The following is a 26,830-nucleotide window of genomic DNA, read 5'->3' on the forward strand; positions in this document are numbered from 1 at the left end:
TTTTTTTTTTTTTTTTTTTTAATGTTTTACTTTTCTTTCCTCTGCCACCCAAGAAAGTACAGTACAAAACAATAGTCTAAACTAACACGAACTGTTACCTGGTCTATTAAAGGATACACGGTATCCACTAAACAGACAGATCCTTATTTCCCTGCTTCATGTTGCAAAGCCCTTGGCAACCAGGGGCAAAGGTCACTGGGGTTTGACTAACTGGGGCTGAGTGGCAGCTATGACTGCCCTTCAGACTTTTGAGTTGTTTTTGAAATTAAAAGCATCTACAAAGTTGCATCAACATCCTCCTAAGCCCCCAGAGGATTGTAACAACACCACAAAAGGCCACCAACACTTTTTAAACAAAATGAAAACTGTCTGACACCAATCATCTTGAAAACTCCATGGCAAGTGCATTAGCTATGATTACGTCACTTACAAGTAGAGAAGCATACTGTCTACTGGTGTGGATAGTCTTGCTATTTTCTTTATACTTAATTTGCAGTGGCAGAATGGTGAAGTAAAGGGGTCGAATTTCACTGTGAAAAAATGAAAGACAATGGCAGAGAGGGCCATGAGTAATTATTTCACCATTTGTTAGAGACAAATGCTAGGAAAACCACAGAAGTCACCATTTCTAAATTGAATTTAGCACTACTAACGTAGTTATGACTAACTGGAATCATTACAGAATCATTTGATTTCCTTGTGGTTATAGAACATGCAGTATTATTTTGGTTGTACTGATTCATTTTAGAAGGTATCTTTCTCCCCCTACCCAAATCCCACTGGACCAACAAGCCTGTAACTATTAATTATTTAAAAAAAAGTATTTCTGAATATCACTGAGAGTACTAAGTATATAAATAGTTAAAGGAAAAAGGAATTGAATGCCGTGAACTTTTGTTTCAGTGAAATGGTGGCTGCCTTCTGTGATAAGACTCTGCCACTCCGGAGGAGTTCCTGATGTCAGGGGGGAATAGGATTGATTGTATCTGTGAGGCTGGCAACCCCACGCACATGGTTCCATGTGAGAACAGATTCGGCAGTGACATCCACTCCAAATGGATCAGGTAAGCCCAGATTACATTTCAACATGTGTACAACTCTCCAGGGTGCAATACATTTACAGCTGCCTTTCATTCACATACTTTTCTAATTCAGAACTACTCACAATTCTAAGCAAATTCCCATTCACGAAGTCTGTCCATAACGTGACCTTCTCTTTTTTTTTTACATATACATCTTAAAAAACAAAGATATAAAAAATTCTTATTTTGCTGGAATGCTTTCAATTTTTCACATTTTACATGATCATCACATTTCTTACTTTGAAAGGCATGGTTTCTGTTGACATGTCGTGCAATAGCCAAAAAAAAAAAAAAAAAAAAGGTTGGATTCCTTTTCCATTGGTCTAACACTTTTCGCTGTCTAGGCTTTGGATTTTGAAGTTCATGACAGCCCCACCACCAGTAGAAACCCCGAGGCTTGCATTTCCTGGTAATCGACTGGAAATGTCCCCTGTTGGCCATGCTAAGATTCCTTCAACAGGGTCATCCTGCATTTATTCTCCTTCTGCCCCACCCCCACAATGAAACAAGATAGCCCCCATATTTCTAAATGTATCAAGGGATACCACTTTTTCTCACAAGTTTAAATAGGACAAGCATATATACTCACTCTCAGCATAAAGTATATCTAAATAATGTATTTTCTATTCTAGTGGATTTTTAAAAAAATATTTTGTTAAAGTCTTTGGGACTCCATCTTGTTTATCTCCCACAGATAAACACATGTTCCCCCTATGCTTTAGGCTGTGCCAGAAAGGGAAAGAATATAAAATCAACACTTGAATTTTTTTACTCCAAACTTTGGAATTTTATTTCCAAATTTCCCTTTAGCCCTCCCAAGTCGTGCTGACTGACTCTCCTGGTGACAGGGGTTTGTGTCCGAGCCCCTGCAGTCATGGAGTGTGGAGCAAAACGTGGGTACTAGGGTGGGAGGCGGGGAAAGGCCACAGCACACTGGCGCTCCAGCAAAGCCAAATCATGTCTCCTCTGGCCACTGCGGTCCTCTCCTTGGTATGCGTCATCCCCCAGAGGAGCCTCCAAAGCTATTCCACTATGCACTCATCAACCCTGGCTTGTCAGCCTTAGGGAAGGTCACTTTATTCATAAAAATGCCTCTTTGAGTTTCTAAAAAAAAAAAAAAAAAGTTGTAGCACCATGGTGATCTGTATTCAAAGAAAAAATATCTGGTGTGCACTGCCCAGTCACCAAAAAAATTAGAGGCACTCACACATACACACCCCCAGCAAACCTGTAGTTTTCTCTGTTTTCACACCTGCTCTGTATTAGCATTCCACACCCAACCTGCCTCCTAGAAAAAAAAAAAGGCTTCTTTTAGAGAGCACAAGTTTTGCTGTCAAGAATGCTTTAAGACAGTCATATTAAAAAAAACCCAGTGTCTCAACCTTTTAGAAGCCAGTTCATTTATACACTCCTATAGGAAATGGTGTAATATTATATCTATTCTTAATACCGCCCCTCTGGACCTGACATGGTGACATGATGCCCTGCACGATCATCTTACAGTTCTGAATGAGAAGGCATAAATATTGTATAGGAGAGCAAAACCCTCCCGGGCCTAGCCAGCGCTGGCTGCATCTGCCACTACTCTTCCTTGTCCATAGACCGCTGACACAGTGCGCTAACGGAGGTGAGTTCTTAGAGGAGAATGCACAGGAGCTGACGAACCACTGGTGTCACTACGACAATTTGGCATTTTCATCTGGAGTCCATTTAATTTGGGAGGGGCGAGAGAAGTCAGGGGCCAGGGCTGGGGGTGGGGTGGGGTGAGGGAGGCAGGAACAAGTTTAGGCCCCCAGCCCCAAGTTGTTGCTTAGAATTCAGGCTGAAAGAAAGAAAACAAAAATCTGACATCTGCCAAAACCCAATAACAAGTCCCTTCTTAGGATGAGCAGTTAGGTGGATCTCTGGTGTTCCAAGACCCTGATGTTTTCTGTGACAAGTGACGGGAGGAGACTGTGCTATAATGTCAAAAGCATCGCCAGGAGGAACAGTAGGATTGCCAAAAGGCGGCTGGGTATCCTTGGTGTTTGTGCCGCGTTCTCACCGCGGGATGGCTCGGCTGACTCATGTACGGTGTCATCTGTTCAAATAGAAAGCACACATTCCAATGAGATTTCACATCCTTAATAACTCTCTTGCAGTAGCCTGCTGTTAACAGACCTCGCCACCCTCTGCAAAGTAGGGTAATGAACCTTGTGCCACCATTGACTTTCATGTCTGCATAATCACTCATTATTTACAGAAAACAAAGAAGAAGCAAAGAAAATTGGACTTTCTCAGCAATATTAATACTTTCCTTAAAAATTGAAGGGAAAAATTATGCATACACTGTAAACTTTGGCACGTGAGCTGCTTTGGTTAGCCAGCAGTCAGATATGCCTTGCACAAATTTCAGATATCTGAATGTACCTTTGAAACCTAAGATGTCACAAGCAGGCAACTGACATGTTGGTGGGGGTGGGGCAGAATGCACTGCCCATTTCCCTTCTTTTAGCTGTTTCATAGGATTAGTGTAGATTGCCTGGTTGTTGGATGCCTAGACGAATTTTCAAACATGAAAAACTAAATGCCAAAACAACAGCATTTTGGATAAACTATACATCATGCCTAGTAAACTTCAATAAACCTATGCCCACTAGTTTGCCTATAATTAGGTGTCAATTATGGTGCTATCTCTATTACAAACCCTGTATTTCTAAGATTAAATTACTTGAACTTGACTATTTTTATTTTTATCGGGCTGAAGCTTGGCACATAAATTATCAGCGTGGATGCAAATTTTCCTCTAAATAAAATGGATTAAGTGAGTTAAGCTTCTTTTATTTAGCTATAAAGTGTTCTATGAGGCTGCCTCTGACTTTGGATAGCCTTCCTGATCTGCATGATTAACAGGCTTAACTTCAAAATGGGAACTCTGCAGCAATTAGTACCAAAGAGAGGTTGGAGGCTTGCCTAGGAGCCATGCTCTGCTCCAGGGCTGCCTGTCTTCTTCTTTCCACCTGTCTAACATGCTTTTCTTTACTGTTAATTAAATTAAATTAATCAATGTTTTTGAGAGGTAAGGTCTTGCTCTGTTGTGCAGACTGGAGTGCAGTGGCCCAATCACAGCTCGCTGTAGTCTTGACCTCCCGGGCTCAAGCAATCCTCCTGCCTCAACCTCCCAAGTAGCTGGGACTCCAGGTGTGAACCACCATGCCTGGCTAATTTAAAACATTTTTAGAGAGACAGGGTTTTGCTTTGCCTCCCAGGCTGGTCTCAAACTCTTAGCCTCAACCAACCTCCTCCCCTGGCCTCCCAAAGCATTGGGATTATAGACAGGAGTCACCATACCTGGCCACTTGTGCTTTTAGACTAAGGATCTCTGAATAACACATTCTGGGGGCCAATAGTGAGTCCCTGTGCAAATTTTATCTCAGCATCAGGGTAACTTCCTGTAGGTGTTCAGCAGTTGCCATCTGGGAATTGCTCAAGGGTCAGAGAGAATGGTAACAAGGCTCTAGTGGTTGTTCACAATTATATTGACCTCAAAGGAAAATCCCTAAATACCCCGGATGGGGCCACCTCAAACCCCTCAACGGGTTAACTAACCATTATTTTAAACTCATTTATATTTTCCTACCACACGTGTCACAATAAGGGTGCTTTTAGTTCACTGGGTAGAATCACACTCCCTAACATTTGTCCTAAAGTAACCACTTTTCAGGTTCACAGGCTGACTTCTGCTTCGGATATGCTCGTTTGGGATGTTTCTGTCCATCACGTCCATTCCCAATGAGAAAGGTCTTCTTAGTGTTGAGTCTCCTGCCCTGGAGTGCTCTTATCATTTTAGCCTTCCCTCGAATAAAAGCTGTTGCATCCCCTTGTCAAATTTGCTCCCTTTTCCTGGACCTTAGTGAATCTACATGGAGTGATTTTAGCCTAGGAGACTAGAAAAGGTTAGGAAGCAAGATGGTAAGATAAATGGATGCAGAAAAAAATATATATCAAGTCCTCCACAATGTGGCCAAATACCTTCAGACTCTCCTCTATTCTCTGCTCTTTTTCAGCCTTGCAAGTGTATTAATTAAATCTGTAGTTAACAGGAAGTAGAAGTCAAGGCCCTTAATAGCCCTGAAATTAAAATCCAAATCACTTTCTTAAGAGCACCAATATGTTGTCAATCAAAACAATGGAGCACTTCAGGCTTAATTGTGAAATAACCATAAACCCTGAGGATTCCAGAGCTCATTTCATAATATCACATATTTAAATACCTGAAATTGCATCAGCTATTGGATTCCTCTCTATCTTATTTTTACTAGCATATTACCCAATCCTTCTCCTTGTATAGTTTACAAGTGTACTGTTAAAGGTACCCAGCTAGCACTTAGATCTTCGGTGTGAACCCCTTCACCACCACCCTAGTCCCTTCTATGTACACAGTGAGGGCTATCCATTATTCCAGGTCTACTCAGCACAAGACACAGGGAATAGGTCTTACAGGGTAATGGAGAGAAAGGCTTTTGTTTTTCATCTAAGTGCAGTATGAGGCTAAGTGGGCCTTTCAGTCCTTTTATCATATACAATCTTTGGAATTAACCTTTTATAAGCACCCAACGAATATATATCTTCCTGCCCCACAAAAGGAAAGTCAGTCCCATTAGGGCATCAGGATCCTTCTCTTCTTCCTGCAACACGCTGTTCCTCATTTGGGATTCCACAAAGCATCCTTTGATTAAAACAGGTTCCCAGTGTTGGGAAATTCTATAGCCCCCAAAAGTGAAATGAGAAACTGGCTGTCATTTGGGCAAATCTGAGCAATTTCAGAATTCTAAGGAGGAATTCATAGGCAAAATCTATCCCAATGAAAAGTACACCTAAATATGAGAGAATTTCTAACACTTGTAACATGGGCTTGAGAGAAGAAAATGTTCCTCTTCAGAAGCTAAATCAAGTTTTGCCTCTTGGCTACAGGATTCCACAACATGGGGGTTTCAATGGTTAATGGAGAGAACACTAACAATATTTTGGAGCATGTTATGTGGCATATGTCTGCCCTGAGATCATCCTGCATCCCTGATGATAGGAAACTGGCAGGCAGAGTGTGCAAGCAAACAAAAAAGACAAATACATTCCAAAGACAGGTGAATTAGTACACATCGCTGAGATCATGCAGTGGAATCCTTTCAGACTTGCTGGGTTCATAAAGACTGGGTCTACACCCGGAGCTGGGGGAAGGCAAATACCCTTTCATTCAGTGGTTTGACACAGTGGGGAAGAATTGCAAGTCTGACGGGACTTTCTCTCTCTTCTTAGAGACAGAATCTTGTTCTGTCACCCAGGATGGAGTGCAGTGGCATGATCATAGCTCACTGTAGCCTCGAACTCCTGGGCTTAAGCAATCCTCCCACCTCAGTCTCCCAAATAGCTGAGACTATAGGCACACACACTTCTTTTTTTTTTTTGGAAAGACAAGGTCTCACAGTGTTGTCCAGGTTGGTCTCAAACTCTCAGCCTCAAGCAATCCACCCATCTCAGCCTCTCAAATTGCTGAGATTATAGGTGTGAGGCACAGTGCTTCACTCCTTATTGTTTTCTTATTGCCAGGAATTGTGGCTCAACCTTGTCTCACTTTGTTAGTGAAGTTGCTCACCAGCAAGCCCTTAAAACATAGCTCTGACTGACTCAAGGAGCTTTTCCTGCATGTACACCTACGCTCTACTCCCCAGCGCACGTTTGCACACACTGAACTACATTCTGCCAAACTTTTGCAAACTTCCAGCAGTTATATGTCCATCAATTTGGGGCCATTGTGCATTTTAAATGTTCAGTGAAAAAAAACATTGTTTCCCCAAAGACAGTGACATATGTTCATGCACGAAGGCATCTTAATATCTTGCATTGTATCGTTAGTGGAATTCAAAGGTAATTTTCCTAACGGCAGGATGGTCCTCCATGTGCCTCTTCATTACCAGAGAAAAATATGCAATCTGTTAGGTATCTAAGCAGCCTTCTATGCTGTAGACAGGCAGTAGAGATTCCCTGGGGAAAAAAAAAACCATGGGAAAGATATGCCTACATTATGTACAATGTGTATCAATAGATCATAATCCTGGGTAATTTTTGTTTAGAACATGCTGCTCATTCTTCTTGTGGCTTCTTAACAAAGCCAAGAGACTTAAGTCCTCTTTATGAACATATCTCTAGCAATGGTAAGAGACTACTACTTTGATACTAATATTGGAATAGGAGTCAGAAGATCTGAGTATTAAACCTGGATCTATCTAATCAGCAATGTGGCACGGGTGAGTCTCCTCAGTCACAGAAGGAAGAGTGTAGACTCTGGGGCTGTTGAGGGAGATACTGAGTAACTTGCAGATCCTCTGATGGCCCAAGTCCCCAATTGTGAGGACTCTGGTACCTTAAGAAGCCAAAGTCATGGCTCCAGATTTCCAGGACACAATTAAAATGTCTTCATGTCAGCATTCATTCCTTAAAACTTTCTAAAGCAGCTAACTGATCCCTGGGGAGCCACTAAGGCCTCGGAGAGCTCATTGTACACACCTCTCATTTGCGCTCTGGGTGAGATGCCTGCCTTAGAAAAACAAGAATGCTTCAGGGAAAAAACTCTAACTCTTTCTGCCAGTTATAACGGGCAAGCTATTGTATGTCCTGAGGCACAGCATTTACTCAGGGTAAGTTTCCCTAAGGCTCATTGACTGTGCAGTCCTGGTTACAACATTGGAGGAAAAAGTGGACCTCAATGCCTGTTAGTTTCTAGGACCATAAGGAAGAGAAATTTCTACTACAAAAGCAAAAAAAAAAAAAAAAAAAAAAAAATCTCCATTTACATAAGGGGGCTCAAATCTCTCCATGAAGAGGAAAACATTTTATTGCCCTTAAGCTTTGAGATGATCAAGGGAGATGGGTAAGGAAACCAGTGAAGATCTGGAGCAGGTAGGGGAGAAGAGGACACCACAGAGGAAGGGAACACACAGGGCCTCCAGGCACACTCCTCCATAAGCAGTTGGCAGAGGGCGACCACACCTCCCAGTGAATCTAGTTTCATTAAATGGCCAGACTGAATTGATAACCAAATGAATAGTTTACATGTTCTCATTATCCATAGTATGCGACAGACTAAATGCCTCAATGAGTGCTTTGATGGGTTTTATTTTTCTTTAGTTATGGGAAACATTAGGAGTGTGGAAGTCAATAGTAGAAAAATTTTATTTATCCTTAAAACTTATTTTGCCTCGGTAATCAAGGATCACATTTGGCTCAACAGGCTACTGGTACATTTGTGGCAGCAAGAGATGTGTGAATTTGTGGTGGCAATGTGATTATACTTCTCTAGACCAATTACTATTGACAATAGCTAAAATAATATTTAAATAAAATAAAGTTCCTTAGGTCAGTTCAATGATGCATGTAAATTTCTAGAGAAAACTAAATATGTTGAATTAGTTTCTATTTTGTGCAATAGTCTTATTACTTTTATCTATAGATTTGGACATAAAAAATAAAATTTTATGAACATATACAATAGAAATGTTTTGTGTCTTATATGAAAACAGAACCTTTAATATTCACAGTGATTCACCAGCATGCTCTGAGGATATGGCAAAAGGCAGTGAGATTTTAGCATTCTGATGGGGCTTCTATATTAGGATACTGCATTAGCTCAAACCCATTCCAAAAAAGAAAAGTTTTATTTTATCTAACATGCATTACACAAAGATACTGGAGGAATGAGGTAGAATATAAGTCATATTAGCATCGCTAGCAATGAGCAAAAGCAGAACAACAACTATACCATGCAAACATGCAGAGAGGAAGAAAGGAAAAAAATACTGAAGCACCAGAGAAATAGATGCATTTGTTAAAAGAGATTCTCTAAGCATACTAACCTGCTGGTTCTAATGAATTTTCTACTTTGTCGTTAACATCGAAAACACGATCATGAACACCTATAGTTTTCATACAGCTATCTATAACAAAAATAGAGATAACAGCCAAATATGTTAGTGAAGACACCCTTAAACTCCCATTTCTTTCTTTTTTCTTTCTCTCCTTTTTTTCTTTTTTTATGTAAAGATTGTTTTGCAATCAATGGCATGTTCTAAATGCCAATATTGTTCCCATTTGCTCTGCATGTACAACAGTCTAAGAAACAACAAGTTAGCAACTGCTGTGTACTTAAGTAAAAGCATCATGAAGAATGAGAAAAAATATGATGAAAACTAAAATATGAATGTTGATATACAAAACAGATACCACACAAGATTTAACAGTAAAAAAATTTTACCGCTGTGAACCAGACCACACAATAAAGCATGCGCAGTGAAGCCACCCTCTGAAGCTCATTCTAGTGAACTTACTTGTCGGTCTCACAAAGACTTTGAGCTTTAGACAGGACCTTCTTCCATTATCTGGGATTGCAGAGGCTGTGGATAACACAGAGAGAGAGCAGGAGAGAAAGAAGAGAACAACACATTACTCTTCATTTTCACATACACATGATGGACAATAAATTCTTTCCTGATTTGGACAACAGGAACTTTCTCTAATTCTTCCCCCAAATTAAAACAAACAGTACTTTTCAGGTCTCACTGCTACAGAAAGGCTACTTTCATATCCTGATCTTCTCTTTTCAATACAATAAAAGAATCATGCAAGAATCTGAGTAATCTGTGAAGAAATACTTTGGATTTTTATTTCAAAGGCTCTTCCATTTAACTTGATCTGTTATCAATTTTCTCTAAATCGAGAGGATAATGTGTGAGCCCTCTGGCTTTCACAGAGCTGCTCCTCCTCTGCTGCAGGAAAAGGGGCCCAACAGAGGCATGAGGTGAAAGTGCCGGCAAAAACCAATAACAGAGAGTCACAAGGCAGACTTAAACATGACCTATTTCTGCTCGGGAAAGCAGAGCTTTGTCCGTCCTGAAAGCTTGTCTGTCAGTGCTTTTGCAGGTAATTCAATTAGAGGTTTTACTCAGAACTTGGCTCTGCATTCTATATGACTAACCCAAGCCCGGTAACTTCCATCATGCTATTATAAGTACAATATGCTATTGAGAAAGCACTATGTTGCAATGGTACATGTATTTTTTTTTTTTAATTTGCCACAGAGAAGGATGGAATTAATAAAGTGGGCTTACCAAAACATGACAGCATGTTTCAAGTTATAAATCACTTGAGGAAGAAACTTTCTTCTCCTCTTCAAGATAATAAGACTGTAAACTTTCCCTACGGTTGAAAGATTATCTCCCCTCTGTACACACAGCAAAATGTCAAAGGAATTTCCAAGGGCAGTAAGGCCCTTCACAACCACATGTATTTACTAATGCATTCTAGAAATGAAAAAAATTACAGAAACGAGCGTCGCATACTTTCCTCCCTATGTGTTTGCTTCAAGTGGTTTCTTTGTTCAGAAAAAGCAGATGACATCCATCAAATCACACATGGCTTACAATTAGTTTGGCAATACCCAAAGTGACAAAGCGAGGGATCGGCATTTGGTGTGTCTTCTCTTTCCTTTATTTTTAAATTATTCCTCATGGGGAGCCCAGAACACAAAAATGCTTCTTTTGCAGGTGAGAGGATTCAATATACAAACTTGCAAACACATTTTATACAATCTCCTTATGTAATTCTAGATCCAAGTAACTCTCCTGGAGGAGAACTAAATTCACCAACTAAATAATGTCAAGTAGTATAGAGCCCCCAGTGTCCCTATTCAACACCTGTTGAAAACTACTTTAATTTTAAAACAAAAGTATAGAGAAAAAGTGTTTTTGGTCCTCCCTATCTCCCCTGGTTGCTCTGACAAGCAGTTAAGAAGTGCTAACAGCTGGCTTTGCTGTAGGCTTTCATTAAATCAAAGTCAGAAAAACTCCCTCTACTGACATTTACAGTAACTAGTGTGTTATTTAGGGCACAATATTTGCACTCTGCGGTTTGATCCAGGAAATGGTGTCCTTCCTGTGGACCTCAACTGCAAATGTGCATGTCGCAAATACAGTACACATAGGTGACTCCAATTCATTAGGAAAACCACGGGTTCTTGAGGGAGTATATGTCTTATTCATGAGAGTTAGTGTGAAAAAAGTGACACATGGATGTTCACACTGCTGTTCTATGAATTTCTGAGCTGAGATGAACTCACTTCAAGCCTCACGAACTTGATTTGCTACATGCAAATAACTGACTTTACAGATGATACTGCTAGATAAACATGGTGAAGACAAAATCAAATGCTTAATTGGTTTAGGGAGGAGCTTCTTGGATTTAGTACAGGTCTTTCAGATTTGTATATAGGAGAAATAAATCCAGGACATGAAAATTATTGTAGGGCACATGGGAATAACTAAAGAGCAAATGATAAGCCATCCAGGAAAAAACTGGAGAGTTCTCTCATGAGTTCTCAAGGAAGGACATAGTCTTAGCTAGTGGATGTGCTACATACTTCTGTAAATTAAAAATATCGAATGTATTTGTATTTATATGACACATAAAATAAAAACCTCTCTTCCCTAACAACCTGCCCCATTACTTCCTTATTTTCTATCACCAGAAAATGTGGCTGATGCCTTGTGATACTGTTTGGCTATTATACTGTAATCCTTAGAAAAATTTATGAACAAGGAATATTAGCATACAATGTGATATGTGAGTACACAACACAGATTGCATGCCATGGATTGACTCTATCATCACTGCATCACTGGCCTGAGCTGAAGGAGTAAACTCCTAACCCTTCAAGACAACCTGAGAAGTGTGCCTTACTAGCTCAGTATAACTTGGGTTTCTTATTTAACACCTTGAAAAACAAACAAAAAATCCAAAAAGATGAAAACTTTTTCCATATAGTATCAAAACTCTATTTTTTAAATGTAAGGTTTAATAAAGTGAGAGTGTGGTTTTCCTCTATGTTATGCTCAAGGTTCTTTCACCACATACTTCCTGGCTGACAAAGGATACCTTTATACCAACTTAAATATACAGATGATTAATTTTTAGTACTATTTGAAAATATAAGTGCATTACTAATCACAATAAGCAAAAGACAGAGGACTGAGCACTAAAAACAAAACATAACAGAGGAATTGAAACATATAATATTCCCACTACTAAACTTATAAAGAAAATCTCAGGATCAATTTATGAGCAATAGATAGAGCAGAGGATGGAAATGAGGGAGTAAAATCTTAAAACATGCCTTGTTTTTGTCAGGAGGTAGGTAGTATTAATCCTTAGGGCTCTAGAGATACATCACTTTGTCTTAGTTAAAAGCCAACTTTATCTTAGTTAAAAGCAAATATGTAAGCATTTTACACATAAATTATATACATAAATATATATAAATTTATATACATAAATTATATTCACTATATATAACTTCTTGTGCTGCTTTCCTTAGAAAATGAATAGTCGATGTTGAAAGTTGACAGTGAATAATTATAAAAATCCATTACATATTACTGCAGCTTCATCTACCATTTCAAATGCTTTTAAAATGCCTACTATGGGCTGGGTGCAGTGGTTCATGCCTACAATCCTAACACTGTGGGAGGCCAAGGTGGATGGATCACTTAAGGCCAGGAGATCGAGACCAGCCTGGCCAACTTGGCAAAACCCTGTCTCTATTAAAAATGCAAAAATTAGCCGGGCATGGGGGCACACACTTGTAATCCCAGCTACTCGGGAGGCTGAGGCATGAGAATTGCTTGAGTCCAGGAGGTGGAGGTTGCAGTGAGCCGAGATTGAGCTACTGTACTCCAGCCCAGCAACAGAGCTAGACTCTGTATCAAAAATAAATAAATAAAATAAAATGCCTACTATGTATCAGCTTCTTTATTAGGTGCTGTGCATGTGAAGAGATATAAGATTTCAAACTGTCCCTGTCTTTGTGTTGTGCTTCTTCAAGTTGGGACATAAATATGAACCACAGTTTAGGGTACCCTGGAGGGATCCATGTGACAGCTGAGGTTCACATGAAGAGCCAGTGCAACTCTGGGCAGGGAGCAAGAGTGTGTACCAGACATGTTTATCAGAGGCTTCACAGGTCCTCCAGAAGCTAACCAGCAGCAACTGGGACAGAAGACATTTTATCCCTAAATTTCCAAATCGGAGCTTTGGCAACCAAAAAGAGGCAATGACTTGCAAACAGGTGAAAAAAATCTAGATCTGAAATCTTCCTCTAAAGATACACGGATTTTCTAATAGGATTTTTCAACTTAAAATGAGAAATGTCTTAAACAGCCGCCGCATAATCCAAATTCACATCCATTAACTCAGTTTACTCCTTAAAGTGTATACTGGAGTCAGGAAGCTGGGAATAGGGATATGGGGACAATTAAAACAAGCATAATCATTCCATTCCATTATCTTAATAGCAACTTTATAAATCAATCCATAGAGTCCCTTCCCCCGAATGAGCTGCAAAGTACCAATCAAAACCTTATAACACATAATGAAATACAAGCTGGAGACTCTCTGGTTCTCTGTGTTTAGAGTACCTCGCTAATAAGGCCGTGAGGGCCCCTTACTTTTACTCTGTTCCATGACCTCAGACAGGGGCTCTAACTTTAGCCTTCCCAAAAATCTTGGTCTCCTGGGGCTCAGGTGAGCGTGACTCAGCACTTAGCCAATTTGGTAGAGAAAAGTGACCATATTCAGTGCCCCAAATCAGCACTTCTAAAAGTTATAATTAGCAATGCAAATATATGTAACATTCATACCACAATTCATCATAGGTCTATCCTTCAGACAGAGTAGAGAACACATCCCTTCATGTACTGCCATGATGCTTGTGGCAGGCAGCTTCTGACATGGCTCCCAGTGATCCCCAACTTCCTGTAGGCAGGCCTTTGTATAATCCCCTTCCCTTGAGAGGGGGCTGAACCTATTAACTTGCTTCTAATGAGCAGAACACTGCAAAAGTGATGGGTTGTCACTCTGATTATGTTACAAAAGACTGTGCCTTACGTCTAGCGAACACTCTGTCTTTTGCTCATGAAACAAGGTACCATATTGTGAGATTTCCAATGGAGAGGACCACGTAGCAAGAAACTAAGGGAGACTTCCAGCCAAGAGGTGCAAGGAACTGATGTCATAGTTCAACAACCCACAAGGAACTGAATCGGCTAACAATCAGGTGAGTGAGCTGGAAAGTGAATCCTTCTCGCTGAGCCTTGAGATGACTGTTGCCTTAGGAGAAACCCAAAGGATCCAGCTACGCTGCCCCTGGATTCCTGGTCCACGGAAACTGTGGAATAATACATGTTTTAGCCACAAAATTTGGGGGTAATTTTTTCACCAAGAGCTGATACAATGCTGTACACTAACATATCTGTGTAATTAAAGGCTTCAAGCCAACTTCGGACTGAAGGACGAAGACACTCCGGCATGCTCTGCTAATGGCCAGCATGCCCTTGCTCCCACAGAGCTGCACACTCCTGATTCTGCAACTGGATCCCTTACTAGTTTACATTTCAAGCTACTGTTACAAGTCCACTTAAAATATGCCTTGAAGAAAGGTAATTATAAGCTGCTGTTGAAGAAATACGACAAGACGTATCAATTTAAATGTTCTCACTCCAGCATTTAAAAAGTGTCTTTCATTTTCCTTCCTATGCAGCTTAGTTTGCTTTTGCTAAGGCAGCCAACCTGTGCTGTTCTTTGCAATTACATGATGTCTCATTTTAAATCCGAACTGCTGGGGAAACCGAAATGAGTGGATACAAAATGTGAACACAAATCTTAAGGAGAATGCCTTTCTTCAAATAGGAGAAATAGAATGCAAAGGTAGTCTTTAAAAATACCTGAAAGGATTTCAAAATAAGTTAAAACTTCTCTTACTATTAAAAAAAAAAACAAACTCCTATTAGTTATCGTCTACACAGGCCATCAAGTTAAATACAAAGATTATGAGACTCCAAACAACTCAAAAGTTCCCTGATCATTAAGGTAACAACCATTCTTCTTTACGAAGTACCAAACTTTTAGCAGAAAAGGAGGGAAATATTGTATTTCTTTCACATTTTCAGGCCCAACACTGTACTCATTAGTCAACCTTAACATCTCTGCCTAACCTTATTCAGCTTCAAATCTTAATTCTGAAAGCCAAAATCCTCCTTTTCTGTGTCCCATGTCAATCTGGGTACTTTGGGAAGTTTTATTTTTAAGAATATTCAGCCGCTTTCTTCCTTTTAAAGAAATGAGTGTGTGTGGGGGCATTAAAAATGCAGTTTTCCATTATGTTTGCCACAGGCAATATTTCTCAATTTGTGCAAGTCAAAAGAAAAGATAGGCTATTAGCTGTTAGCACGGCCTAGGTTTTTCCCCTGTAGGTTTTTCATGCAGTTCAACATACAACACAAATATATGCAAATTAGGCAGGTGAAGGTGGAATTAAGCATTAATATTCCATTCACAATAAATGCTGAAAAAGTAAAGCCCATTTAAATACATGGTACTACTGGAAATATCTCCTAAAATTTGACGAATCAATAAAATCCAGTTTGTGTATATGAGTGGAGTGGGGAAACAGAAGAAGTGGTGGGAACAGAATAGAGATTAACCAAAGCCATATGGACTTGGAAAATGGTTACCAGATCCACAGAAAACTTCTTAAAACAAAAGTTAGGCCTCTTCTAAGGAAAGAATACTAGAGCAACAATTTGCAAATGGCTATGTGCCCTTTTTTAAAAGCACCATAGGATACTTAATTTTCATATAAAGAACAAAATCATGTGTTATGATGAAATACTTCTCACCCATTCTAACTTTTGGGATTTAAAAGTCACGTGTTTTAATGACTTGCTCATGTCCCTGGTTTACCAAGCTTGCATCCATGGTGCAACCCCAGGAGCTGCTAAATTTGTCAACACATTTCTTCTTTTGCAGTCCACTGTGTCTCAAGACTTAAATCACGGGCAGGTTAAGGTCAGAGCCCAAGACGTAAAATTTAGAAAGGAGGCCACTAAGTAAAGATAGAGGCCTTGGAGAAATTAAGAATATCATGTAAATATTAGAAACTTTGATATGACTCTGGGGATGTTTCTTTTAAAAATTAGAATAAGAAAAGGAATGTGTTTCCCACCACATAACAAGAGGGATAGAAAAACATATTCTGCAAGTTAAAACTTGGTTTTAACACCAGGGAACTGTAACAGGGAACAAATAATTAGAGTAAACTTCGGGACAAGGGAGGTAAAATAAGTTCCAGCTGTGCAGCCACACACAAACGAGAAATGGGAAGCACCACCCACCCTACCCACTGTTTCCCTCCCCTCCCATCTCTCTGCCCCCTTAAGGCAAAGTTCTCATTGCTAATAACTAACCTGAGTATTATTTAAATTCCAGCAGGTAACTCTCAGTAGATCAATTACTTTTTCTTAGCGACCTCAAGTAAATGGCTGAGGACAAGTTTCCACTCATATTTCTAGGAATACTTAAGTAGGACATTAACATGCTTTTTGTATATATGTATCTGAAGTATGAACAAACTTTTACTTGCGTTTAAAAGCTCAATGACAACAAACTTTTTTTCTGCTGCTTACTGAAGAAGGGGATGATTTGTCTCATACAGTTTGATATCTATTCAGGTACAAGACAAAAACGTGGATTTTGGAGGACGATGTTAAAATGTCTCCTTAGAAGAAGCATTTCTAGTTCTTTTTTTTTTTTTCTTTCTTTTTTTTTTAGACAGAGTCTCATTCCATCGCCCAGGCTGGAGTACAGTGGTGCGATCTCAGCCCACTGCAACTTCCACCTACCACGTTCAAGCGATTCTCCTGTGTCAGCCTCCCGAGTAGCTGGGATTACAAGTGCATGCCAGCATGCCCGGCTAATTTCTGTACTTTCAGTAGAAACAGGGTTTCACCATGTTGGCCAGGTTAGTCTCGAACTCCTGACCTCAAGTGATCCCCCTGCCTCAGCCTCTCAAAGTGCTGAGATTACCGGTGTGAGCCACCATGCCTGGCCCATTTCTAGTTCTAAGGAAATTTTAAGACAGCTTTAAATAAATCTCACATTCTGAATGTAAATTTCACCTCTGTCAGTCATGTGAATGGGGAAATCTCGTCCACAAAGGCACAGAAAGCAAGATAATATTTAGATATCACTTTAATTGTCTAAGAAACTCCTTAACATGAAGAAATATATTTCAGTTTCTTATATATTTTACTCTTTTTAAAAATCACTGAACATCTTTGAACAGTTAAGAAAAAGTAAGTTTTCGATTATCAGTGAGTGTTCTAACTATTCTCTGAGACCTGGCCTTGCCTAAGGCCACACAACATTTAAGTGACTTTCTCAGGCTTTAAGGTCAGCCAGTTCTTTCTTTCTTGTTTGTGGTTACTCTGGTGAATCTACTGTACTAGAGGGGTATTATCTGACAAAACAAAACAAGACAAAACAGCAACAAACCAGATAGGCAGAATTATTCACTTAGAAAACCTCTTCTTCAGATGGAAGCCCCATAATAGCCATAATAACAACAAAAACAAAAACTCCAACAAAGGCAGAATTCCTAGAATCCCACAAGAGGAACTATTTATATTATTGCTTCTCCACAGGCTCCTTTTGCCCCTCTGTGTGATACCCTATGAGGATGGCTGTTAGCTGTTAGGCAACGAAAGCAAAGCCACAAATCTCATTCCTCATTCGTACGATATTAGCAGAAACAATGTCGTTATCAGACAGCACTAATGTAGCATGACAGTAAATTACTAATAAATCATCAAGTTAATACAATTCAAAGAAGCTCCTAGAAAAAAGTTAGTATTTCTGTGAGCCTTTCAAAACCCCTTTCATTATTATTCTCCTTGGTGAGGGTTCTTTTAAGAAACATGGCTTAGCAGTTTGAGTGTATGCATAATGGTTCTCTTTCTCCCTGGTTCATTCTTTTTGACTTACTTTGTGGTTCTGAGCCAGCTACTTAACCTGCCTATGCCTCAGTTTCCTCATTAGCTTCATCTTCTCTAAAACAAATTTTAAGTATGACCTGTTTTAGAGGGGCAGTACAATTTTATAGGGCACTTAGAAACTCAGGTGATCCCTACAGATCTAGAATATTGTTTCACTACTCTACAGATGGATAGCATCAGCTCTGCGCTTACTGGGGCCTCTGCATGGGGATATCCCTAAGCAGGGGGCACCCAGCTGAAGGCTTCTGAGGTTGTGAGTTCTAAGTACAAATATGGAGGGGGAAGGACTCAGGTGTGGATAGTGGTGATTAAAAGTTACTTAGGAGTCATAAGAAAAACAATGGAAATTAACTGTGATCCTTTCTAGCCCAAATTTTAAAAACCAGATTCTACCATAGTTTGATTTGTTATTTTGTGTGTGCTGGAGGGTGGTGGTGGTGATGAAGACATTTATGTGAGGATGTGTACTGAGGCTGAGAGAATTTAGAGAATTAGGGTGCTGGAAGATCCTGATCCTTTTGAAAATATGTTAAGATCTCAGGTCTTTTTCAATCCATGTTAAGAGCGTGAGCATGCTATTAAGCTAGAGGGACAGTAGGACAAGGATGTAAATCCTGCAGAGAGGAAACTAGGCTGGGTGTTGAGACTGCTTTTGCAACATGACAGTGATGACACTAAAGAAAACCAGCCCAGAGGTGGCTACAGACCCCGCACCATGGCCATACCAGTCCATGGATATTGTGCTGCTACATATAAACGCTCTCATTACGCTCTTTAATTTTGTTTTGTATACTATTTGGGTTAGCCTGGTGTCTAACTATAGTCCCAGCTACTAAGGAGGCTGAGGCAGGAGGATCACCTGAGCCCAGGACTGAGACTGCAGTGAGCTATGATTGTGCCAGTGCACTCCAGCCCAGGCGACAGGGTGAGACCCTGTCTCTAATTTAAAAAAAAAAAAAAAAAACAACGACAACAAAAAAAACCGGCTGGGCGTGGTGGCTCACACCTGTAATCCCAACACTTTGGGAGGCCAAGGCAGGTAGATCATTAGGTCAGGAGTTCAAGACCAGACTGGCCAAGATGGTGAAACCCCACGTCTACTAAAAATACCAAAATTAGTCGGGCATGGTGGCAGGCACCTGTAATCCCAGCTACTCAGGAGGCTAAAGCAGAGAATTGTTTGAACCTGGGAGGCGGAGGTTGCAGTGAGCCAAGATCACACCACTGCACTCTAGCCTGGGTGACAGAGCGAGACTCCACCAAAAAGAAAAGGGTAGGGGAGGGGTAATTATCTGTTTACACAAATCAATGATTTCTTTGGTTATATCTCTTAACCAGTAAGCCATGTTCTCCCCAGTGCCTATCATTTCTGGTGGTATTACAATTATCTAGACAGAAATATCCATTCATTTAGCCTGCAGGCTCCACATGGAATCCTAGAGGCCTGAACAAATTAACGTTCTCTCTGTAGAAGATGAAATTTTACCAAGGAGGGAGTCGTTAGGTACCAGGAATGTACCTTTTGTTTCACACTCAAAATGCTTTCTTTGATAACACTTTTATGTAGATAGAGTGGAGAAAAGGAAAGTCAATCTCATGGACTAAATTCTAGCTTACTCTGATTGTCTCTGAGACGGATTATCTCCAGAAAAGTTAATGGCTGTGCATTTCCATTCGTCATAGCACAGAACAGCAGCCAGGGTTTCCTCTTCCATAATCCGGTCCCAACCTTATTCTTCTTCATTTTGTTTGTTGTTTGTTTTTTGAGACAGGGTCTCTGTGGCCCAGGCCGGAATGCAGGGGTGCAATCAGGGCTCACTGCAGCCTCCACTTCCCGGGCTCCCTCTTTATCCCTCCCACTGTTTTCCCTTCTTTGGCATACATTCATAGCTTGTACCAACAATATTCCCTCCTAGAATCTCCTGGAAAGTCCACTTTTTCTCATGTGACCTTTCCTTTGCCTCTCAAAATTCCTGCTCCCTCTGGCCACTTGAGGTATGTCTCCATTTCTCCAACACAATAACCCTCTTCCAGGTTCCCACAGAGATCTGTTTCTGTCTCCTTATTAGCACTTAACCCATTCTATTTTGTTTTAGAACTGGTTAATACATCTTATTTCTGCCACTAGAGCTGCAAATTCCCCCAAAGGCAGGAACCATGCCAAGTTGTTGTGTTCTTGGGTTCCTGGTTCTGGGGAGTCTATCGCTTTGTTCTTAACAGGTGTTCAATAAAGATTTGAAGAATTATTGTAGAGATTTAAAAAAAATCTGCCAAGGCCAGGCACAGTGGCTCACATCTATAATCCCAGCATTTTGGGAAGCTGAGGCAGGAGGATTGCTTGAGCCCGAGAGTTTGAGAACAGCCTGGGCAATGTGGCGAGACCCTGTCTCTCTATATAAAAAAACAATTTTTTTAATTGGCCAGGTATGGTGGTGTGTACCTGTGTTCCCAGCAACTCGGGAGGCTGAGGCAGGAGGGTGGCTTGAGCCCAGGAGGTCAAAGCTGCAGTGAGCCGAGCCGTGTCTGTACCACTGCACTCCAGCCTGGGTGACAGAGTGAGACACTGCCTCAAAAAAAAAAAAAAAAAAAAAATATAGAGATAGCTGCAAGGCGATTTGTTGACCAAATATGAACTAAAATTTAGGATTAGGGCACAAAAGTGAAGAGAGTGGTAGCGGTAAATGTCAAAGAAATTAAGAAAACAAAAGAGGGCCTTGTCCTAGAACTAGAAGTCTCCCCCGCCCACACTGCTGGCTCCTTCTTGTAGAATGATCTTGGAAACTGATCTAATAATCAGGCAAAGCCAGGGATATATGAAATTCAAGTAGGTAGCATTTCAGTATCTGTAAGAGTGTGGGGTCCCAAGAAGTAAGAAATAAGTGAAAGGAGGCCAGGCATGGTGGCTCACGCCTACAATCCCAGCAGTTTAGGAGGCCAAGGCAGGCGGGTCACCTAAGTGTCAGGAGTTTGAGACTAGCCTGGTCAACATGGCAAAACCTCATCTCTACTCAAAAAAAGAAAGAAAGGAAGAAAGAAAGAAAGAGAGACAGAGAGAGAGAAAGGGAAGGAAGGAAGGAAGGAAGGAAGAAAGGAAGGACGGAAGGAAGGAAGGAAGGAAGGAAGGAAGGAAGGAAGGAAGGAAGGAAGGAAGGAAGGAGAGAGAGAGAGAAAGAAATGTGGGCATCTTTAGATCCAAAGATATGTAGAATGTAATCAAATGATAGTTTGGGTACAGGTTGCAGGCCCCTCCCAGTGAACAGAGAATAAAAGCAAAGTGAGGTTAGAATCCAGGTGACCATGGGCTTCTTTAAGTAATGATAAAAGGTGGCTCTGGACAATCATGATCACAGGTAAGGGTGACATTGTCGTTGCTGAATTCCTCTAATCATGAAGATTAAAGAAACCTCTCAGCAAGTTAAAGCAACTCAGATGTTACATGAGAACATAACCCCCCCAAACTGTTCTGAGGGATACAACTATCTTTCAACCATAGCAGAGCTTAAAAGAGGCATTTTTTAAAGAGTCAAAACCATAGCGAGTATTTCTTGTGCATTAAAAAATGCCATCTGTGAATGTGGTACTTTAATACTTTTAAACTGTGGGATAACTTTGGCCAATTTGAGTAACAGGTCAGACAGGCAATTCTAATTTAAAATATATAATGGAAAAATTGACTTAGATTTGTGACTAAGTGAAATTTTAGCAGGGACGAAACCTATAATTTACGTGTACAGTTTTAGAACATTTAAGAGAACTAAAGGTTCATCATACTTTAAAATTTAATTTGTTATAATAAGAATTACTGAAATAAGAAGTTTTTACAGTCAGACAACTAAAATACTTTTAAACGATAGAGAATAACTAAATCTAAGTTCAGCTTAAAATGTTTTAAAGTCTATTTAATTCACCAAGGTTTTAAATGAAACCAAATATTTACATTTGCTAGCTTTATATATAGAATAAGATGTATAAGCTAATCTGAATAGGCTAAATTTGAAATTTTTAGAAAGATTTAAAAAAATTTATAACTTCAATAAGTCAAATTTTAAATGTAAAATTTAAATGAACTTATTTTACAGATAAAACCCACCCTTCTGTGTACCAAAAATTCATCCTGACACTTCCTTTCAGGTCCTGGATCACATGCTGCCTCCTCAGAGAAGCCTCCTATGACCACCTAATCGAAAGCTATCTCCGTATTTCCGTAGCACTGCATCCAGCTCCCTACTAGTATAACTGGCAGTTATAGATTTGTTTGTTTCCTGGTTTATTGTCTACTTCCTGATGAAGCTGTAAGCTCCAGAAGCAGGAACCATTTTTTAATGTATCACAGTGTTTCTAAAATCTAACATACTGCTTGGCACAAAGGAGGTACCCAAGAAACATTTTGGTAGGAGTGAATAAGTGAATGAACTGAAAACTGAATTAGCCAGAAATAATTCAGGGCCATATATTACAAAAAATAACCAAAGGCAACAAGGTGTTCCAGAAACTTGAGATCTTCACAGATTGATTTGCTATGTTTTTAACTCTCTGTGAATATTACCTTTTATCTTTCCTCTTGATAATGTACAGAGCAATCTCATAGCTAGCTAGATGAAAACTTTGCCTACTTTATTGCTGGTGCAAACTTATTGAGAGATTTTTTTACTATCTGATTTGCCAGAAACCTTAGTTTAGCAATCAGATAATGCACAGATGGATAATAAAAGATTGATAAATTACAATTATAACTTTAACATGAAGTATAGTAAATAAATCAATGATGCATTTTTAGGAGCTTCTAGCATATGACAAGCCTGAAGAATGGAAAAAAGGATAACCATCCTTTAACATTTTGTTTCTATTTCTTAAGAAATTGCTGCAGCTAACATATAAAAACAAGTATTCTACCCATTAACCGTGACAGTGACACCGATGTGCTACTTCAGTTTTAAGGAATCATTCCTATTGCTATGCTGACTCAACATGTCATACAAATAGGAAGATTTCTTGTATTACTTGGCATTTTGAGGAGAAATGCATTCGATTTTGCCACTGCTTAGTGGAAGAAAACTCATGGGTCAACTTATCTTTTTAATCTAAGAGGTCTCAATTGAAATTGGCTTTGAAGTTTGCTAATTACAAAACTCAACAGGGGTTTTCCCTTATTTGGTGTAACTCATATTTCTATTCATTAACCCCAGTTTTAAAAAGATTAAAAAGTCTGAATAGAAACAACTTAAAAGTTTGAAGAACAGCCTCTCCCCTGTGATACCTTTATAGACACTTCAAGTGCAAACTTCCCCCGTACTATCAAACTCTATTTAATTACAAATCTTCTGTGGTTGCAGGAGGGGAAGGTAAAACCCATACATTTTGAACTTTCCAACCACACAGGGCTGTAGGAAGATGAGAAATCAGTAAATTCTTTTCACTCTATATATTGGGGAAATTTATGTCAACCTGAGTCACAAGGAAATCAAGATTCTGAAGGGCAATCCTGCTAGCTGCTTTTGCAGGGCCAAGCCACTGGGTTCAGATGCTTTCATTCGGGTGAAAAGATCATTACCAGGCGGCTCCGGGGAAGCTGGCCCTCCTGTAAGTGTGCTCCTTTGTTATGAATATGGAACAGATGGAGCCAAATCTATCTGCTCTGTAGGAACAAAAACACTTACAACCCAGCTCTCTCTATTAAAGACTCTACTTAGCTCCTTTATACCATCGGCTTTCTGTGCACTGCTGTGAGGTTTTGACTTTATAGAAAAAGGCACTTCATAAAAGCAACAGTTCTTACTCTTAAACCAAAGTGGCCTAAGAACTAAAGAAGATGAATACATGGTTTCACCCACAGGACTCCTTGGAGATATGTAGATATTCAATTAGGTGTGTGTGCATGTGTGTGTGTGTGTGTGTGTGTTTAGGAGGAGAAGGAAGACTATATTCAACTCTGGTAAATGTCTGCATTAAAACAACATGAAAATATAGAAGAGAGCGATGAAGATGTCATGTTTCTCATTACAAGGATGGCATCTAATTGCTCTAGCATAATAAAATGACAAGATTTAATTTTGTATATATGTCTGTAAGGCTAGCGAGGGCTGTCTTGAACAAAAAATATGACTATGCACAACAAAATCATGCGGGTAAATATGATTAGTAATTAGGACCATACCACAAAACAAAGGCTATATGACACTTCTTCACTATGAAAAATAATATTAATTACTTTCAGCATCATTATGCCAATTTGCTTTTACAGTCTGAATGATGCAAACACTGCAGGTAAAACCAATGCATGCACTTATTTATCATGCCACAAGAAATCTAAGGCCATCCCTACAATGTGCTGTTGCCGAGATATATGTGCTGACAGTTAGCAAGGTAAGTGTCACAGACCTCCAGGTGTGGATACACTACTGTATATGCACCTTCCATTGATAGCAACAGAGGGAAAGGAGTGTCTGCCTTATTTCATTACAGTTATTATACTGATACATTTAAAGTCTGGCTGCCTCTTCGGAGATAATTGAAAAAAGAAATTCTGTGGCAGGATGCTTTGATTCTGACTAAATCAAGTCTTCGGGCAAATTTCCTCCTGCCAGTGGAAGCACAGCTTGCCTGAAGTCGTAACCTTTGTGGGAGGAAAGGAACTGGCCTTGAAGCAGATCATGAAGCAGATGTTTTATGCCAAATCAGAGTCTGGGGATACGTAGGCTACTGCAAATAAAACTCTTCTTCTGTCTGTTCAATCATTTCAATTCCCTGCAGTGTGAAATATGAACTTGCCAACAAATGGCCAGCGTGCTGTGCCCCGCAGCAGGGGGGGAAGTGCCACAGCTGTGCCAGAGACTGGAAAACTCAAGATGCGCATGACATGTTCATTAGTTCCCCTGTATAGCCAGGGCCTGAACCAGGCCAGTCTCCAGAACCATCCACAGGGAAGCAGAAGAAGTGTTTACTATACCCCAAAGAGTTAGAGACACGATTTCCACCAAAAGGAGTTGCACAACTTGTAGTGATCCCTTTGATGACCCGAGAAGGTTAGTCTTTAAAACAAGAACACATCTCTGGACAGGAATCGGCAGAAAATATTATGTCTGCCAATGATCATAGCTTTTTCTGATTTTATTAGCAGCCTGCTCTGTGAGCAATCACAAATGAAATAATGAATAATACTTTCAGTCTCGAAGCATCTATGAGAGATTGAAAGAATTTAGATGTCTCTTCCCTTTATCAGAAAGAGAGATTTGTGGAAAATGCCTGGCTCACCTGTTGCAGGCAAACATAACACTAGTTCTTCCTGGTGTACTAGCCTTCTACTACATTCTACATTACATTTTCACAATAATAAAACAGTTATTTGACTAAATTAACAAAAAGCAACATTAGACTAGCAAATTTCAATTTGATGTCCTTTACGGCATATTGAACATACATATTCACACATAGCTTTATAGCTGTAATCCTAGATTATATATATCCCATATTCAGTTCTATTGTGAGATTTTTCAAAGGTTATTCACATGCTTTCTAGTGCCACATTCTTTCAAATTTTAATCATGAGCTCCGTAAATAGAAGTCATTTGCATCTGTAAACATTCCCTTGCAGTAGTATTTAGCAGTGTATTCTCTTTGTGCAGAGCTATTTTAAAAGGAAAATAAACCTTAATATGGAACAACAATCAAGCATGAGCATAAAGAGATAAATTAGAGGCTTGAGAAACCCTGTAAACCCTTTATGTAATTTCTGAAAAATGTCTGAAGTTTCTCAATCTTAAAATAGCCCAGAATCATATAGCTTATTTCAGACGGTGGATTATAGGGATACTATTCATATAATCCAACTTATGACCTAAATCATAAGAACATATTCAAGAAATGAAGTGAGTTTGAGATAATTTATTATTCTGAAATGAGGCCAAATAAGTACACATGGTTCAAACTCGAAATGATAAACCACTATCACAAGTGATGGTGAGTTCTCATTAGTTTGGCATTTCTAAATCAATGTTGTAGTCAATAAATCTGTTGCAGAATGGTTACACATGATTGTTTTTAGGAATTAATAACAAGACATATATTTTTTGGTTTAGGATTCTTTTGGCACCAGTTACTCTAGAATATTATTTCTTCATAATGTTTATTTTTCTTTATTTAACTTGACCACATACAAATTAGAAACATGAAATTATTTCTTAATTGACATGGAGCTTGGTGGAAGCGAACATCATCTCAGGATGCATAATACTATCAATATTTTTATAACAGCTATCAATTATCTACTATTTCCATGCACCAGGAACTGTGCCAGGTTTATTAAGTTTAATCCTCAGCACATTTCTTTGAGGCAGGTATTATTATCCTCATTTTAGAGACGAGGAAACCGAGGCTTAGGGCGGATAAGCAGTTAGGCGATGTCATACATAGCTAGTGTAGGGTGGAACGGATATTCAATTCCAAGTCTTCCTGATGCCAGAACTATACAACCTCAGTTTACAGTGTAAATCATACTTTTCTTCCTGACTGCCCTACTTCAAATATTTGTTTCATAATTTCCCAGAAGCTCTTAAAGGTCCTTCCAAAAAAGTCTAGGGGAGGTTGAAACTTGGTAGAACTTGACTGTGTAATGTTAAGCATGTGCAATAGATTTCAATAAAAAAGCTGCATGGGGATTTAGCCCGCAGAGACATGCCCTATGCATATTTTCTAATCAGATGCATGTCAAGAAAAAGCCTTTTAATACTATATTACTATAACTGTTGTGCTCCTTTTTAAAAATTTTCATTGTTCAAGCCATGGTAGGACTTTATGATGTACTCCTAAGTACCCACAGGCACTATGGCAGGAGGAAAC

The 26,830-nt window shown here is 39.5% G+C and overlaps 1 protein-coding gene across 1 annotated transcript in view; it reads right to left on the reverse strand.

Moving 5' to 3' along the window:
• Window positions 1–2,774: 2,774 nt before the first annotated feature.
• The window catches only part of LOC105528796 (ephrin-A5-like), an 84,723-nt gene continuing 60,667 nt past the window's right edge, over window positions 2,775–26,830 (reverse strand). Inside the window, exons 3-5 of the mRNA XM_011965686.1 lie at window positions 9,443–9,508; window positions 8,972–9,052; window positions 2,775–3,162 (exon numbers count right to left, since the gene is read on the reverse strand). Of these exons, the coding sequence (XP_011821076.1) occupies window positions 3,041–3,162; window positions 8,972–9,052; window positions 9,443–9,508 (269 nt within the window). The 3' untranslated portion in view covers window positions 2,775–3,040. The remainder of the gene's footprint in view (window positions 3,163–8,971; window positions 9,053–9,442; window positions 9,509–26,830) is intronic.

The sequence above is a fragment of the Mandrillus leucophaeus genome, unplaced genomic scaffold, assembly GCF_000951045.1.
Source record: "Mandrillus leucophaeus isolate KB7577 unplaced genomic scaffold, Mleu.le_1.0 Scaffold733, whole genome shotgun sequence".
Lineage (NCBI taxonomy): Eukaryota > Metazoa > Chordata > Mammalia > Primates > Cercopithecidae > Mandrillus > Mandrillus leucophaeus.